The sequence below is a fragment of the Bubalus kerabau genome, chromosome 9, assembly GCF_029407905.1.
Source record: "Bubalus kerabau isolate K-KA32 ecotype Philippines breed swamp buffalo chromosome 9, PCC_UOA_SB_1v2, whole genome shotgun sequence".
Taxonomy (NCBI): domain Eukaryota; kingdom Metazoa; phylum Chordata; class Mammalia; order Artiodactyla; family Bovidae; genus Bubalus; species Bubalus kerabau.
The window spans coordinates 51565458-51581070 of NC_073632.1; the positions used below are offsets into that span (position 1 = coordinate 51565458).

The 15613-nt window shown below is 35.3% G+C and overlaps 1 protein-coding gene across 5 annotated transcripts in view; it reads left to right on the forward strand.

The window, feature by feature from the left end:
- Positions 1-15613, forward strand: part of ATG5 (autophagy related 5) — a 112958-nt gene that overhangs the window by 21052 nt on the left and 76293 nt on the right. For all 5 annotated transcript variants that reach the window (XM_055535310.1, XM_055535311.1, XM_055535309.1 and 2 more), the window contains one exon: positions 8770-8848. In XM_055535310.1, coding sequence (XP_055391285.1) covers positions 8770-8848 — 79 coding nt within the window. The remainder of the gene's footprint in view (positions 1-8769; positions 8849-15613) is intronic.

Sequence of the window (15613 nt, forward strand, 5' to 3'; positions counted from 1 at the left end):
AAGAAGAATAAAATGACCCAAGATATGCTGAGATATAGGTGTTGAAATGGTTCCATATAGGTGTAGTTAAATGAAAAAGGTACAGACTGAGTCAAGCTTTAAGTGAAATACGAAGAATATAAATAGTTTAATAATGGATTTGCTGTCTGAATCTGGGAATAGTAAAAAATGAAGAGTTTTAAAAGAGGCTTAAAGCAAATAAAAGAAAGCTAGTAGATATGTAATAAGTACAACTGTCTTGAATCCAAGGATCATTTAGAAATAAGGAGTGAACTTTTGGAACTCACCTTGTGCTGATTAATTCCCAAGAGTAGTTAGATTTATCTTAATGATTCAGAAACATACAAGGTAATATCTTGTATTCAGTCATGGGTCATGTCACTAACCTTTTTTTTTTTTGGTATAATGTTCATTTTTTAATCAAAACAGAATACGGATCTTCATAATCACATTATCAGACTCATGACTCTTGAATAATTCTAGACCTCAGGCAGCATAGATAAGTCAATGTTTTCTGTTTTCTTTTTATTTCTCAGAAGAATTGGAGGTTTTGGAATGGGAAGGTGGCTTAAAAGAAGTATAAGAGCAGCAAGGATCAGGAGAGTAGAGGGAAAGGAAGGAGGGGGAAAGATTGTGGGTGAGTAGCAATAGGATATATCTATGTTCTTGACAGTTCTATCTATATTATAGTTGGATATTGAAATTGTATTGCTTAATGTGCATTAGTTGTCAATTTGGAGAAGGAAATGGCAACCCACTCCAGTATTCTTGCCTGGGAAATCCCATGGCCAGAGGAGCCTGGCAGGCTACAGTTACCGATTACCATAAGAAGAACTGATGTGACTGACAGTGGGCTTTTTAGTTTTATCATTGTAAAGCATGGTTTCTCAACAAGGGCTGTATTAACGTTTGAAGCCAGGTAATTCTTTGTTGTGGAAGGGCTACTGTGTATGTTGCAGTATTTTTAGCAGCAGCCCTGGCCCCTACCTTCTATTGCCAGTATTGATAATAAAAATGTTGCAGGGCATGGGATGCAAAACCACCTCCAATTGAGAAACTTTGGAAGAGATGAGAAACTTCAACTCAGCTTTTATAGTAAATGGTTATTACGTCTTCATCTTTGAGCTGCTATTTTAATTCATCTTGTGTGGTGATTATTTTTGTATTTGATGTGATTTGTCTTTTGTAGGTTTGTATTCTATATATGATATCAGTAAATGACATTTGGTCCCATTTCTCCCTGTTACGTTGTCTTCAAGATATGTGTTCCTACTTTGTCATTATTTATCCTTTCTGAAAATCTTTTATTAAAGAGCAAAGTTATTTTTCCTTTTAGAGAGCTTATGTGAATGCAGTTGTGTTCACATTGTCTTCATTTTAGTTTTGGGGGTGTTAACTTTTTATGTATGATATCAGTTTCATAGCTATGTCTTGTGCACTCATTTAATGGCTATTTAAAAATTTTTTTTATAGTTTTATTTATTTGTTTTGGCTGTGCTGCGTCTTCATTGCTATGTGGGCTTTTCTGTCATTGTAAGAGCTGGGGCTACTCTCTCATTGCTGTGTACAGTCTTATTGCTGTGGCCTTTTTTCGTTGCTGAGCACTGTCTGTAGGGCACGTGGGCTTCAGTAATTGCAACACATGGGCTCAGTAGTTGCAGCTTCTGGGTTCAAGAGCACAGGCTCAATAGTTGTGCCTTATGGGCTTAGTTGCCCCGCAGCATGTAGGATCTTTCCAGATCAGGGATCACATCCATGTCTCCTACATTGGCAGCTGGATTCTTTACCACTGAGCCACCAGGGAAGCCCTTTAACTGCTTTTGATACGTTTCCTTTAGTATTGTTAGGTACTCTGTGTATTTGAGAAATGAATAATTTACTGAGGCATGAATGTAATCCAAAGCCTCTGGACTAAGTTCTGACCTTTTCTCTTTTTGCTCCGAACCATAGCAGTTTTCTCCTATGTGATAAGAGTTATTTTCCTGGAAATAGGCTGTCAATATCTACCTAGCGTTTAAGCAATGGGCTTCATAGGATAGGATAATCATTGTACAGAAGCTGCTCCCACTGAAGGTTTATAAGACTTGGACTTTTGAGACCATAATGATGACTAAAGAGTAGAGGAGGACTTCCCTGGTGGCTCAGTGGTGGAGAGTCGGCCTGCCAGTGCAGGAGACACAGGTTCAGTCCCTGATCTGGGAAGATACCACATGGTGCAGAGCAGCTAAGCCTGTGCTCTACAACTATTGATCCTGTGATCTAGCACCTGGGAGCCTCAACTGCTCCCAGCCTGCACATCCTAGACCGTATGCTCTGCAATGAGAGAAGCTACCGCAATGAAAATCCCGAGTACTGCAATGAAGAGTAGCCCTCTCTTGTCACAACTAGAGAAAAGCCCATGCAGCAATGAAGACCCACGACAGCCAAAAATAAATAAATAAAATTATTAAAATTTATCAAAAAAAGACTAGAGGAACATTTATTTGAGGAGGAGGATGATATCTGCCTTATGCTTAATTCTTTGGAGTTTTAAGTAAATTCAAATTCTAAACGAATACCAGTTTAGACAATTCCTAAAAGAAGGAAGAAAGTATAAATTGATATTCTTTCTCTCTATAATAACCCTCTCTCCTATTTATATTAATTATTTTGCAGATATTTAATCATCTGTGTGAGGTGCTTGAGCAGGTGCTTTGTAGCTTAAGCAGTGGCTCAGAAGAGGTGCTAAGTAAATGTTTGTTGAATGAATAAATGAATCTAAATAAGTTTTTTATTGATAAAACTGAGACTCAAATAAATAAAATAACTTACTCAAATGAGCAAGTAGGACCATATATTGAGGCTCTCAGTTCAGGGATCTTTTTGCTATATGTGGTGATAATTCTGTTAGTTGTTGTTTTCTCTGATTCTGTATGTTCTAATTACATTTTAAATTGTCCGTATTAGAATAGAAAAATATTTAAGAACAGTGGTATGCATATACTGAATACTTAATATATTGTCCATTTGTAAAGAGGTGCCAAGGAGGCTTTATCTGTTTAGTGCTTTATCCTCTACATTCTTTATGTCTTTAATGTTTAAAAATTATATGGGAAATGAAAAAAGCTGATCTTAAATTAAGGATCACTTTCTTAAGAGTATTTGAGTTTATTAGTCAGCAGAGGGTGCTCTAACATTACACTTTAAGAGAGAGTTTCTTACAAGAGTCAGACACAGGTTCTTGTTACCGTAACTCGTGTTCAAATTTGTTACTTTTATATTAGGCTTATTTTAAGAGAAAAGATCTTGGTTCTTTAAAGAATACTTTGTTAGTATATCCTAATGCTAGTTAGATCTTAGGCCTCTAGGTACAAAATTTAGAAAAAGTTCTCTGTCAACTGTAAAACATGTCTCTACTGGGATATTAATGTTTTGTATAAACTGACTTATTTTCAAGACTGACTGTTGGAAATAAGTTGTTGAAACTACCTTTTGAATTTAAAGAAAAGCAACAAATACTGATGTAGATCTGAGGTTGTAGACATACTATATCCATTGACTCAGAATTTAATACTGTATCTATGTGATTTCAAAAGTGAATTTTAACAAAATAACTTTTACAGCTTAATTGTAAATACTGTCCAGGCCCTTCTCTTAAATCTAGTCATTTTTCTAAGGTGGTGAATTTTTAGAATTTTATAAATTATTCTGTAAACTAGATTTTTGAAATATGGCTTACTTATTAGCATTTTACACATGTAATATCCCTTTAGTTGGTTATTTCTTTTCTTTTTCATGCAAAAGAATAGACTTAGAAAGCTGAGACACACAGTGCTAGGCTGTAATTGTGTTTGTACCACAGAGAAAGGCAAAATAGATTGTATTCATTAAATTACTTTGGTTTGCATTTGAGTTAAACCTTTTTTTATTTATTAAAATGTAATCCTGTTTTCAGTGAATCACTAATGTAGCAAATTTATGAATAGAATGCATTTATTTAAATGAAATGGAGTGGGACAATAGTTCTCTAGAATGTAGGGAACATTCCTTTCAATGCTAGTCTTAAAATACTGGTTTGCTATCTAATTCAGATGTTTAGACTAGAATGAGCACCCTTGGCTGACCTCAGAGAATACCTGTTACTGCTATACCATGTACAATATGTTCATGTGTTTTACCAGTAATAAAAGGGTAAAGAAGCAACAACTTATGCAGAAAAATTGTTAATTCATTTTGAGGATTGAATTTAGAAAAGGCTAGAGCAATTTAAGGAAGAAAAAAAAGAATAAAATGTGAAAGTAGGTGTAACACTATTCTGGTGCAGTCAGTTTTTACTGCACAGTAGATTGAACCTCTCCTGGTTGTGTCTTCTGGGTATATTCAGGTTCAAGTCCTCACTATTTCCTTTTCTATTTAATTTAGGTTAAACTGGCAGGAGTAGCAATGTAACAGCCAAAAGGCTACATTACAATTTACTCATAGTTATGGCTTATGTGGTTTCTGTATTATAGGTTAGGAGCCTGGAAAATCCCATGGACGGAGGAGCCTGGTAGGCTGCAGTCCATGGGGTCGCTAGGAGTCGGACACGACTGAGCAACTTCACTTTCACGCATTGGAGAAGGAAATGGCAACCCACTCCAGTGTTCTTGCCTGGAGAATCCCGGGGATGAGGGAGCCTGGTGGGCTGCCGTCTATGGGGTCGCACAGAGTCAGACACGACTGAAGCGACTTAGCAGCAGCAACAAAACTATATAGACTATCCATTTAGAAGAATTGTGCAAATTACTACTTTTGAAATTTTTGACATAAATCAGATTATAGTGTAAGACTAAGCCAGTACTTTAACTGTTACCCAGTTCTGTTTTTTAGATTTTCTTGCATATTAATAGATTCACCAGAAATAAGGAATCTTGGAACCAGTTAATTCAGGTGGTGTATTTGTTTGGAGTTAGTATACTTGCATCAAAATCATTCTGACATAAACAACTGCATTGATGATCCACATATGATCTGTATACTTTGACAATATATATAAGTAAATAGTTATTTTACTCCTGTATTTTTCTGGCTTAGTTTTATTTTTAATGTTTGTTACAGGTTAACTATTAGATATTATTTTATTTAGAATGCTTTTTGGTAATATTTTACATGTTTTAAATTTTAATATATTTTAAAAGTATCATACTTAAATTTCCATCCTAATCCTTAGTATATCAGGAAAAATCATCATCATTTACTGAGACCAGTAAACTTTAAAATGTATGTGTGTGTATATATGTATATTTAAGTCACTTTATAAATAATATAGAGAAGAATAAAGGAATGGTGTATAATAACTTTATTAGAAATTTTACTAAGCATTTAAATACAGAAATTCAAATTTTTGCTCCATGTTTTCGCTGGTTTTGAATCTATATATATCAAAAATGGACAGTATCCTCAATGCAAATAACTGCTCATTAGTTATCAAACATTCAAATAGACCTCTGTGAGGTTCTAGCTTATCATTACTTCTGGCTCATTGTGCACTTAACAGCAGTGCTTTGCAAAATTATTAAAGCCTTATATCATGATTATATTGTAAAATAATTTCTTTTTTATATGAGTAAACATTCAGTCCAGTTCTTTTTAATTTCTACATCATCTAATTCCTTCCAGTCATCTTTGTTTACAAATCTGCCTTTAACATTTGCCCACTTTCTGTCAGGGCAGGAGGAGAAGGGGACGACAGAGGATGAGATGGTTGGATGGCATCACCGACTCAATGGATATGGGTTTGGGTGGACTCCGGGAGTTGGTGATGGACAGGGAGGCCTGGCGTGCTGCAGTTCATGGGGTCACAAAGAGTTGGACTGAGCGACTGAACTGAACTGAACTGAACTGTCAAGAAAATTGCAGTGTACATATAGCATTAAAGATAAGAATACTGACACTCTTGCTTTTTCAAAAATGAAATAGTTTAGGTTCTACTCATAAAATACTATATGAAGAAATACTTTCTTTGATTATGTGGATAAGAATGCCATATGTCCTTAGAAATACACTGTTCATTCATTAGTTCTTGAGTTTTATAAAATTCATTGAAAGGATATCATCTAAAGACTCATAGTCTGAGATTTTACTTAAATGATCATTTTACCAATGTCATTAAAATCTAAAGTACTGGTTTGTGTCTCTTTGCAAAACTCTTCTGATTTATCTAATTGTGAAGTCTTTCTCTGTCAATATAGGTGGAAAATAAAACATTTTGAATTTTCACCTGTGTTAATGAGAGCTGAAAGCAGACTCCAAAGATGAGGTCTGCATCCTTATTTTATACTTTGTTGAAATACGATATAATGTTTTAGGTGACAAAGTAAGAAAATGGAAGAAGGATAATTATTATATCTTTCTTCTAGGTATAACATTATTCTTCCATTCTTACTAATCTTATCAATCTTTTTTTCCAGTTAGGAATAATTGATAATGATGAAATAATTCCTGGAATGAAGTAGCAAAATTTTTCAAGATGGAGGAAAAAAATAAGATCATCAAGATGTCACAGTATATCTTAGATTTATAAAAAGGTCCAGTGAATTCATATGGCAATTGCTAATCTTATTCCTTTTTTTTTTAAGTGAGTTTTCATTGTGATTTTTGGAAGACTTTTAAGAAAGAAAGTTATAAAATATTAATCTTAAAATAGTTATAACTGCACAGAAAAGAAGTTCACAATCTAATATTGGGCCCATTGGATTTTTATTGGTATAACAAGGGTTAACTATTCTGTGGATCTTGATTTATGCATTCAGTAGCTCTCATCTACCCTGTTTGAGATTCTGTGCACTTACAGGTTTGTTTTTTTTAATATTGAGGGTAAAAAATAATTGATCATTGAATCTTAATACATATAACTTGTATTCTGACTCAAATACTTATTTTTAAAATTATACTTGATTTTTATATGGTATTATAGATTGTTTTAAAATAATATTTGATTTAACCTAAGAATTTGTGTATGTGTACAACACTGAATTGTTAGTCATTTTATGGGCTTATTGGTGAATCTACCCAATAGGTTAACTATGTGGATGTGTGCATGCTCACCCGCTTCAGTCATGTCCAACTCTTTGTGACCTCATGGACTGTAGCCCGCCAGGCTCCTCTGTCCATCGGATTTTCCTGGCAAGAATACTGGAGTGGGTTGCCATGCTCTCCTCCAAGGGATCTTACCGACCTAGGGATCAAATCATCCCTTGTGTCTACCGTGTTGCAGGTGGATCCTTTACAGTTGAGCCACTGGGGAGGCCCATATAGTTGGGAAGACAGTATGCTCTTTTAGTTTAAGTACCCACATTCATTTTTAATCTGATTGCAGATACCTCAGAGGGACGTGAAGACTTAAAAAAGGTCTATTTTGTGAAAATGTATGGCGTTACATAGAGCTTGTACAATTTTAAGAGGTCAGAGAGAAGGACAAGAAATGTTTAGGATCTATAACTTGTTTATAGTGCAGTATTTTTTAAATTACTGTTTTTATTTCAGTTTTTAACTGAGGCTGGATTTTTTCCTGATTTCAGAATTTACTAAAGAAAGTATGCTGTAATTTAGTTAATCCAAAATAATATTCATTTCTAGTTTTGAAAGATTTGTGTTAGTTACTGACATTCAGTTAAAAGTTTGAGGGTTTTATAAAGAGATATAACACATACATGACTAAAACTACTCACTGTTTTATTTTACAAGCAAGGCATTCATCCTGAATGCATTTTAAATAAAAATATGATCTCTAATGACTGATGATTTTTCCACAATTACATTATGTAGATTATAATTTTGTTTGTATAGTAGGCAAACATAAATACTGTTAGTTAATATTTGAATTTTGGTCAGGTAATATATTTGGGTCACTCATTTTGAAATAAACTGATGTATTTTCAAAGTTTTCCACTCTTAAACCTAGGAGTAATTCACTAATATATTATGGAGGAAAGAATAAGACTGTGCATAAAACCAAGCAGTCCTCTATTGGCCTTTGCTGGGGGGATTATTTAATTTTGATAATTAAGTTACTTTAGATTCTTTAAAAGGGTGTAAAAAATAAGGTTTGTTCTTTGAAGTCTGCAAGATCTGTATTGTAAATAATTTGCTTCCCTGTGAGTAATGATTATATTAGGAAATGTTCTCTTATTTAGAAGTCGCTAATTTTTTTTTTTTTTAAACTTTAGATTTAGGTTATAAAAGAATATTCAGTGACTTTAGAAAATATTGACATATTGGTACATAAAATAAAACAGGTTATAACAGTTTGTAAAGGATAAGCCTAATCTATATTTAGAATTATTTGCATAAAGAGAAGATTAGAAATTTATATGCTGTAATGTTAATAGTAATAAGTACAAAATAAGTGATTTCATGCCCCTTTAGGTACTCTTCTCAGTTCTTAAAATTGTAAAATTTAAGTTGTTTTAAAAAAAAGCTCATCCTCCAAAATGAATACTAATACGATAATTAAGTGTTGCAATACTGTGACATAACAGTGCTCATGCCTGATAAAACGTTTCTTAGTACAGTTTCATTATGTATATTGAAAATTCCCTGGGGAATGAAATGGCTAGTGGGGAATAAAACCCTGATGCCTGAAAACTTGCCATACTAGCCCAAGCAAGTAACTGTAAAATATCACCTTCCTGTGATTTGTGGTTAAAGTCCCCTAATACTTGATGTTAAAATGTACTTGAAATTTATTTTGCATTTGTAGTTTAACTTTAAATATTTATTTTTTCTTATAATGTACTCTTTAATTTTTAGGCATTATCCAATTGGTTTGCTATTTGATCTTCTTGCATCAAGTTCAGCTCTTCCTTGGAACATCACAGTACATTTTAAGGTATAGTCTATATAGCATATTCCATTTGTCTCTTAATAAATTAATAAACTTAATAAATAGCCTTAGAGTAGAATTTTAAGTTGTTATGCTTTCCCATGATACTTTTATTTGCTAAACTACCATTTGTGTTTATGTGTAAGATGTCCTTCAATTTCTTTTTTACTTTTGGCACAACCATTTAAACATTTAATGTATGAGTGCCTGTTCTTTATTGGAGCTAGACACTCCATGTTTGAAATTAAATATTTTGGAATTATTTTCATTAAAAAAATCTCAAATAGGGACAGCAAAATCCAGAGTGCATGTAGGCATGAGAATGGGGAAGGAGGCAACCTAACAATGAGTAACTCTAAGGCTGTTTTGATGGAATGAAGAGAAGTGTTAGGAGACAGAAAGCCAAAGACTTGATATAAGTCTGTTTTGAGAAATATTAGTTCCTGTGGTTTTTCAAGATTCCAGGCTAGTTTTATTGTAACCTAATTTTGTCTCAGTATTTTATAAAAATCTCATCTCTCTTTCTGTCTAACCACCCTGATTCTCCATGCCCCACCACATAAGCAGTTCACAAGTACTGCTGAAGGACTGGACCCCTTCTCAAATGTGAGATATAGTGGGAGCGAAACATGTTAAGAGTTTGAAAAGTCATTTAGAAGTCTGATTTGCTTTGCATTAGGGACACTTGCCTGGCAAATCCCATGGACGGAGGGGCCTGGTGGGCTGCAGTACATGGGGTCGCCAGGAATTGGACATGATTGAGTGACTTCACTTTATTTTTTCACTTTCATGCATTGGAGAAGGAAATGGCAACCCACTCCAGTGTTCTTGCCTGGAGAATCCCAGGAACAGGGGAGCCTGGTGGGCTGCCGTCTATGGGGTCGCACAGAGTCGGACATGACTGAAGTGACTTAGCAGGGACACTTACTCAAAGTGAGTGCCCAGAGGCTTTCCATATCTTTCTAAGTTGCTTTCCTTCCCATTTTTCTAAAATTGAATTTGTGGTTCGTTGACATTTATTTCCCTAATATTTGGACTAAAATGCTTTAAATAGCACCATGTTCCCACAGACGTTAGTTACTATGAAACCATACAGAGGGAGGACATGGTTCTGGTATGCATGAGTTTCAGTTACTATGAAAAGCCAAGTCTGCCTGTATGTATAATAATTCATGTTCAGGATAGTATGAACATAAAACTGCTTCAAGCATAATAAGTGTAGAGGTTCCATGTTGCCTAGCAGATCTTTCCCATTATGTTGCAAAGTAATTCTGGTAGTTAGATTATGTGTGTGTGTGTGTGTGTGTGTGTGTGTCATACACTAAAAAACTTTGAAATCTAGGTTAAGATACATCATATCTACCTGTTTATTTATTCATTCAACAAATACTCAGTCTACTGTGGACCAGCCAAGCAGTGTTCTAGGAGCCTGAGATATATGAGTGAAAGACACAAAAGACACTCACACACATTTTATGGTACCTAGCTGGCATTGGATTCTAGGCCGTCTGTAATTATTGAATGAATTAGTTGATGGATTGTAATAATGATAGGAAAGGCATAGAATCTTTATGATTGGTTTACCATCATGTCAGATTTTAAGAGATTTTATATAGGGTAATGTGAAAACATTTGGAGAACATTTACCCTTAACTTAGTAAACAAATATATTCCAAATAAGCAGTGCATGATGTTGTAAAATTATGCATGTGTAAAAGATTCATTCAAAGTACATGATTAGCATCAGTAATTTTAATGTAACAGAGGTCGAATGTTTATTGATGTGGTTTCAGATACCATGTTAATGTTATAGTAAATTGCATACTAAAAACTACTGGGTTCTAGTCTTCAAAATGGTCAATTTAAAATGAGTTGTATATGAATTATATCTCAGTTTTTGGTTTTTTTTTTTTTGTAAAAAGATACAATGGTTAGTAATTTTCCAAATTTGGAGGAGAAAACACAAGTCTATGTATCAGAGAAGCTCAGCAAATCTAAAGCAAATAACTATATAGAAAAATACACCTAGGCACATTATAATCTTTGAAAGCCAGTTATAAACAGAAAATCTTGAAAGCAGCCACCAAAAAATGACACATAAAAGAGAACAGTAGGTAAACGATGGCTGACTTTTCATCAAATAGTGGAGAATGAAGGAAAATGGAATGATACGTTAAACCACTGAAAGAAGCTATGGGCAAGAATGAAGAGCATTGGAAATGGTAAATAAATTATAAATAGAAAAGATGACCTTTTCTTTAAAAGAGAAATGACAGTTTAAGGTGATAATAGTATATTTTGGGCTTCACTGGTGGTTCAGCAGTAAAGAAACTGCCTGCAGTGCAGGAGATGTGGGTTCAGTCCCTGGGTCAGGAAGACCCCCTGGGGAAGGAAATGGCAACTCACTCTAGTATTCTTGCCTGGGAAATCCCATGGACAGAGGAGCCTGGCGGGCTACAGTCAATGGGGTCGCAAAGAGCCAGACAGGACTTGGTGACTAAACCACCACCGCCAATATAATTTTAAGGAAGGGTTAATAATATGTGTAAGTAAAATAGGTGACCACATTTGTCTAAAGGATGAGTCTGCAAAATCCTCACTTATTTACTTGTGGGTCCCAAATAAAAAGAAATGCAAGAGGCAAAATGATCATCTAGGAAATCTTTACAAATAGCTGAGGAAAGCAGAAAAGTGAAAAGCAAGGGAGAAAGGGAAGGATATACTGAACTGAATGCAGAGTTCCAGAGAATTGCAGGGAGAGATAAGAAGGCTTTCTTAAATGAACAATGCAAAGAATTAGAGGAAAGCAGTAGAATGGGAAAGACTAGAGATCTCTTCAAGAAAGTTGGAAAGATCAAGGGAACATTTCATGCAAGGATGGGCATGATAAAGGACAGAAACAGTAAGGACCTAATAGAAGCAGAAGATATTAGGAAGTAGTAGCAAGAATACACAGATGAACTATACAAAAAAGGTCTTAATGACCCAGATAACCATGATGGTGTGGTCACTCACCTAGAGCCAGACATCCTGGAGTGTAAAGTCAAGTGGGCCTTAGGAAGCATTAAGTACCAACAAAGTTAGTGGAAATAATGAAATTTCAGCTGAGCTATTTAAAATCCTAAAAGATAATGCTATTGAAGTGCTACATTCAATATGTCAGCAAATTTGGAAAACCCAGCAGTGGCCATGGGACTGGAAAAATTCAGTTTTATTTCAATCCCGAAGAAGAGCAATGTCAAAGAATGTTCAGGCTACCATACAGTTGTGCTCATTTCTCATGCTAGTAAGATTATGCTCAAAATCCTTTAAATTAAACTTCAACAGTATGTGAACCAAGAACTTCCACATGTACAAGCTGGGTTTAGAAAAGGCAGAGGAACCAGAGATCAAATTGCCAACGTTCATTGGATCATAGAGAAAGCAAGGGGATTCCAGAAAAACATCTGCTTCATTGACTAAGCTAAAACCTTTGACTGTGTGAATCACAACAAAATGGAAAATTCTTAAAGAGATGGGACTACCAGACCACCATACCTGTCTCCTGAGAAACCTGTATGCAAGTTAAGAAGCAACAGTTAGAACTTCACATGGAACAGTTGAGTTAAGATCACGACATCCTGTGCCATCACTTTGTGGCAAATAGAAGGAGAAAAAGTAGAAGCAGTGACAGATTTTATTTTCTTGGGCTCCAAAATCACTGATGATGGTGACTGCAACCATGAAATTAAAGGACACTTGCTCCTTGGAAGGAAAGCTATGACAAAGCTATACAGCATATTCAAAAGCAGAGACACTACTTTGCCAACAAAGGTCCATATAGTCAAAGCTATGGGTTTTCCAGTAGTCAAGTGTGGATGTGAGTGCTGGACCATAAAGAAGGCTGAGCACCAAATAATGGATGATTTCGAACTGTGGTGCTAGAGAAGACTCTTGAGAGTCTCTTGGAAGCAAGGAGATCAAACCAGTCAATCCTAAAGGAAATCTTTCCTGAATATTCATTGGAAGAACTCACGTGGAAGCTGAAGTTCCAATATTTTGGCCACCTGATATGAAGAGCCGACTCATTGCTAAAGACCCTGATGCTGGGAAAGATCTAAGGCAAAGGAGAAAAGGGCAGCAGAGGATGAGATAGTTAGATGGCATCACTGGCTCAATGGACATGAATTTGAGCAAACTCTGAGAGATAGTGAAGGACAGGGAAGCCTGGCGTGCTAACAATCCGTAGTGTTGCAGAGTGTCTGACACAACAACTGAACAACAGCAAAGAAGAAATCACAAGGGAGGTTTTAAAGTATTTCAAACTGAATGATAGTGGAAACACAACATATTAAAGTTGGTGAGAGTCACCTAAAGCGGTGCTTAGAGGGAATTGAAAAACTTTGTATAGTATAAAAACACAATTTCTGATATCAGGAATGAAAAATACTACATCCTGTTAAGTATTAATAGGATAGTAAGAAATATTATGAACAACTTTATGCCAGTAAATTTGATAAATGGATAAATTCAGTAAAAAAGTAGCAGATATAAATAGCCCCTAAATATATATATATATAAAGGTTGAATTTGTAATTTAAAAGAAACGTTCTCACACAGTAAAATTCCTTGCCTAGTTTTCATGCATGGTAAATTCTAGCAAATATTTAAGGAATTAAACAATATCAGTCTTTAGACTTTTTCCAGAAATAGAAGGGAAGAGAATAATTCCTAACTTGTTTTACAGGCCGTAGAAAAGATATTAAAGGAAAATTGCAGACCAACATTTCTGATGAGCTTAGATGCAGACACTCAGAAAAATATAAGCAAATCAAATCCAGCAACGTGAAAAAGGATAATACACCGTGACCATGTTATAATTTCCCACAAATACAAGAGTGACTCTACTTTCATTGTCAGTGAATTGTTGTAAATTCAACACATTAGCAGAAAAAGTAGAGAAATCATGATGTGATGAACAGATGCAAAAAAAGCTTTTGACAAAATTCAGTACCCATTTTCATCAAAACTCTCAGATTTATTTAGGGTGGAGATTGAACAGAACTTGATGGCTGGTGGGAAACAGGGAGGAGGAGGGCTCAGCATTACATGGAAAATGATTTTTTGTTTTGCTCTATTATCATAATAGAGCTTATGATACTATTATTAATAGATTGAATGGACTCTCCCTCCCCCCCACTTACTTTGTAAGTAGTTTCAATTTAGTGTTTCATTTAGTATTATTTGGTTATTTCTAATGTGTCTGGACATATTCCAGGCTACGTGGATTAATATTTTATCTAAAGGACACAGGTAATATTACATAAGTAAATGGAACCTTTCAGGGTAAAAGTGAAATTAGATATAGTTTATCAGGATTCTGACTTGGAAGGTTAATGAAAGCAAGTAAAACATGGTGTTGAAGTTGCTGCCTTTATTTGCAAGAATTTGTTTGGACTGACAAGATAATGTATGTAAGAAGAGATTTGGAAATGTAATGTAACAAATAGAGATTCTGCTTGTAATTTTATTGTGAAGCTTTCAAAAAGAAGATTTCCCACCCCAGCCCAAGCTCATCATGGGAAGAAGAGCATTTCATAAGAAGGATCTGTGTGGGGTTTGGCCGAGACCTTTGATGCTGTATTCGTGGCAACTGTTAATTCAGCTGCTACAGCTACCTAAGCATAGCAGGCTGTTTCTGCTCTCGTGCTTCCCCTGAGTTCACTAGAGTCCACCTTTCTCCTACATAGAGATGTAGGGCATTCTCTGTGGAAGGGTAGGTGTACAAATATGCACTCTCTTGACAGACCCCCCTCTTTTACTATGAAGACTGATTATTTGGAATTGTCAGCTATCGGTTATAGGTGTCAGCATTAGAAGTTTAGAAACCCGCAAAGCAATGGAAGTCTGGGAAAAGCAAAACCTCAGTACCGTTCTGGTTGTAAGAGCCATTGAAGGAATTAGCAGCCTATGCTGATGCAGCAATAAAAAATGGTGGGATTTTTTTTTCCTCCTGATTTCTCAAACTGGTGGTTTGAGAGATCTAACTCCTTTTTTTTTTTATCATCAGGTTGCATACAATTTTAAGAAATTCTAACAGTTTTTGAGCTCAACTAGGTCTTCCCCTGGTGGCTCAAATGGTAAAGAATCTGCCTGTAATGCATGAGACCTGGGTTCAATCCCTGGGTTGGGTAGTTCCCCTGGAGGAAGAAATGACAACCCACTCCAGTATTCTTGCTTGGAGAATTTCATGGACAGAGGAGCCTGGTGAACTATAGCCCATGGGGTCACAGAGAGTTGGACACAACTGAGCGACTAACACTTGAACTTTTCAGGTCATAATTCAGACTACATGAAAACAGTCTTTTTTTGGAGTATGAACTTTTATATTTTCTGCCACACATTCATAACCAGAGTGGATAATTAGCAGCACAGTGAACTGTATAATATCTGAATAAAGCCCATCTAATTTTATAGATCAAGCATAACAAAACTAAATTTTTTTTTAAATAACAATAATTATCATACTGCTTGTTCATTTGACTGTAATAGAATTGATATGATATGCAGTCAATTCTTTGTCCTGGTCCAAAAGCCAGGGTAAATCCCTTCAGGCTAGCTAATAGAAAGCAAATATAGCTGACTGTGAAGTTGCTTGAGGCATGGACACTCGCTCTGTTGCCCATATCTCTCTCATCTTTTAGTTTTGTCTGTCACTCATACTCTTTTGCCTTCTCATTGTTACGAAATTTTATATTTTCTCCTCCTCTTTGCCTTTGTGTGCCTGTGTCT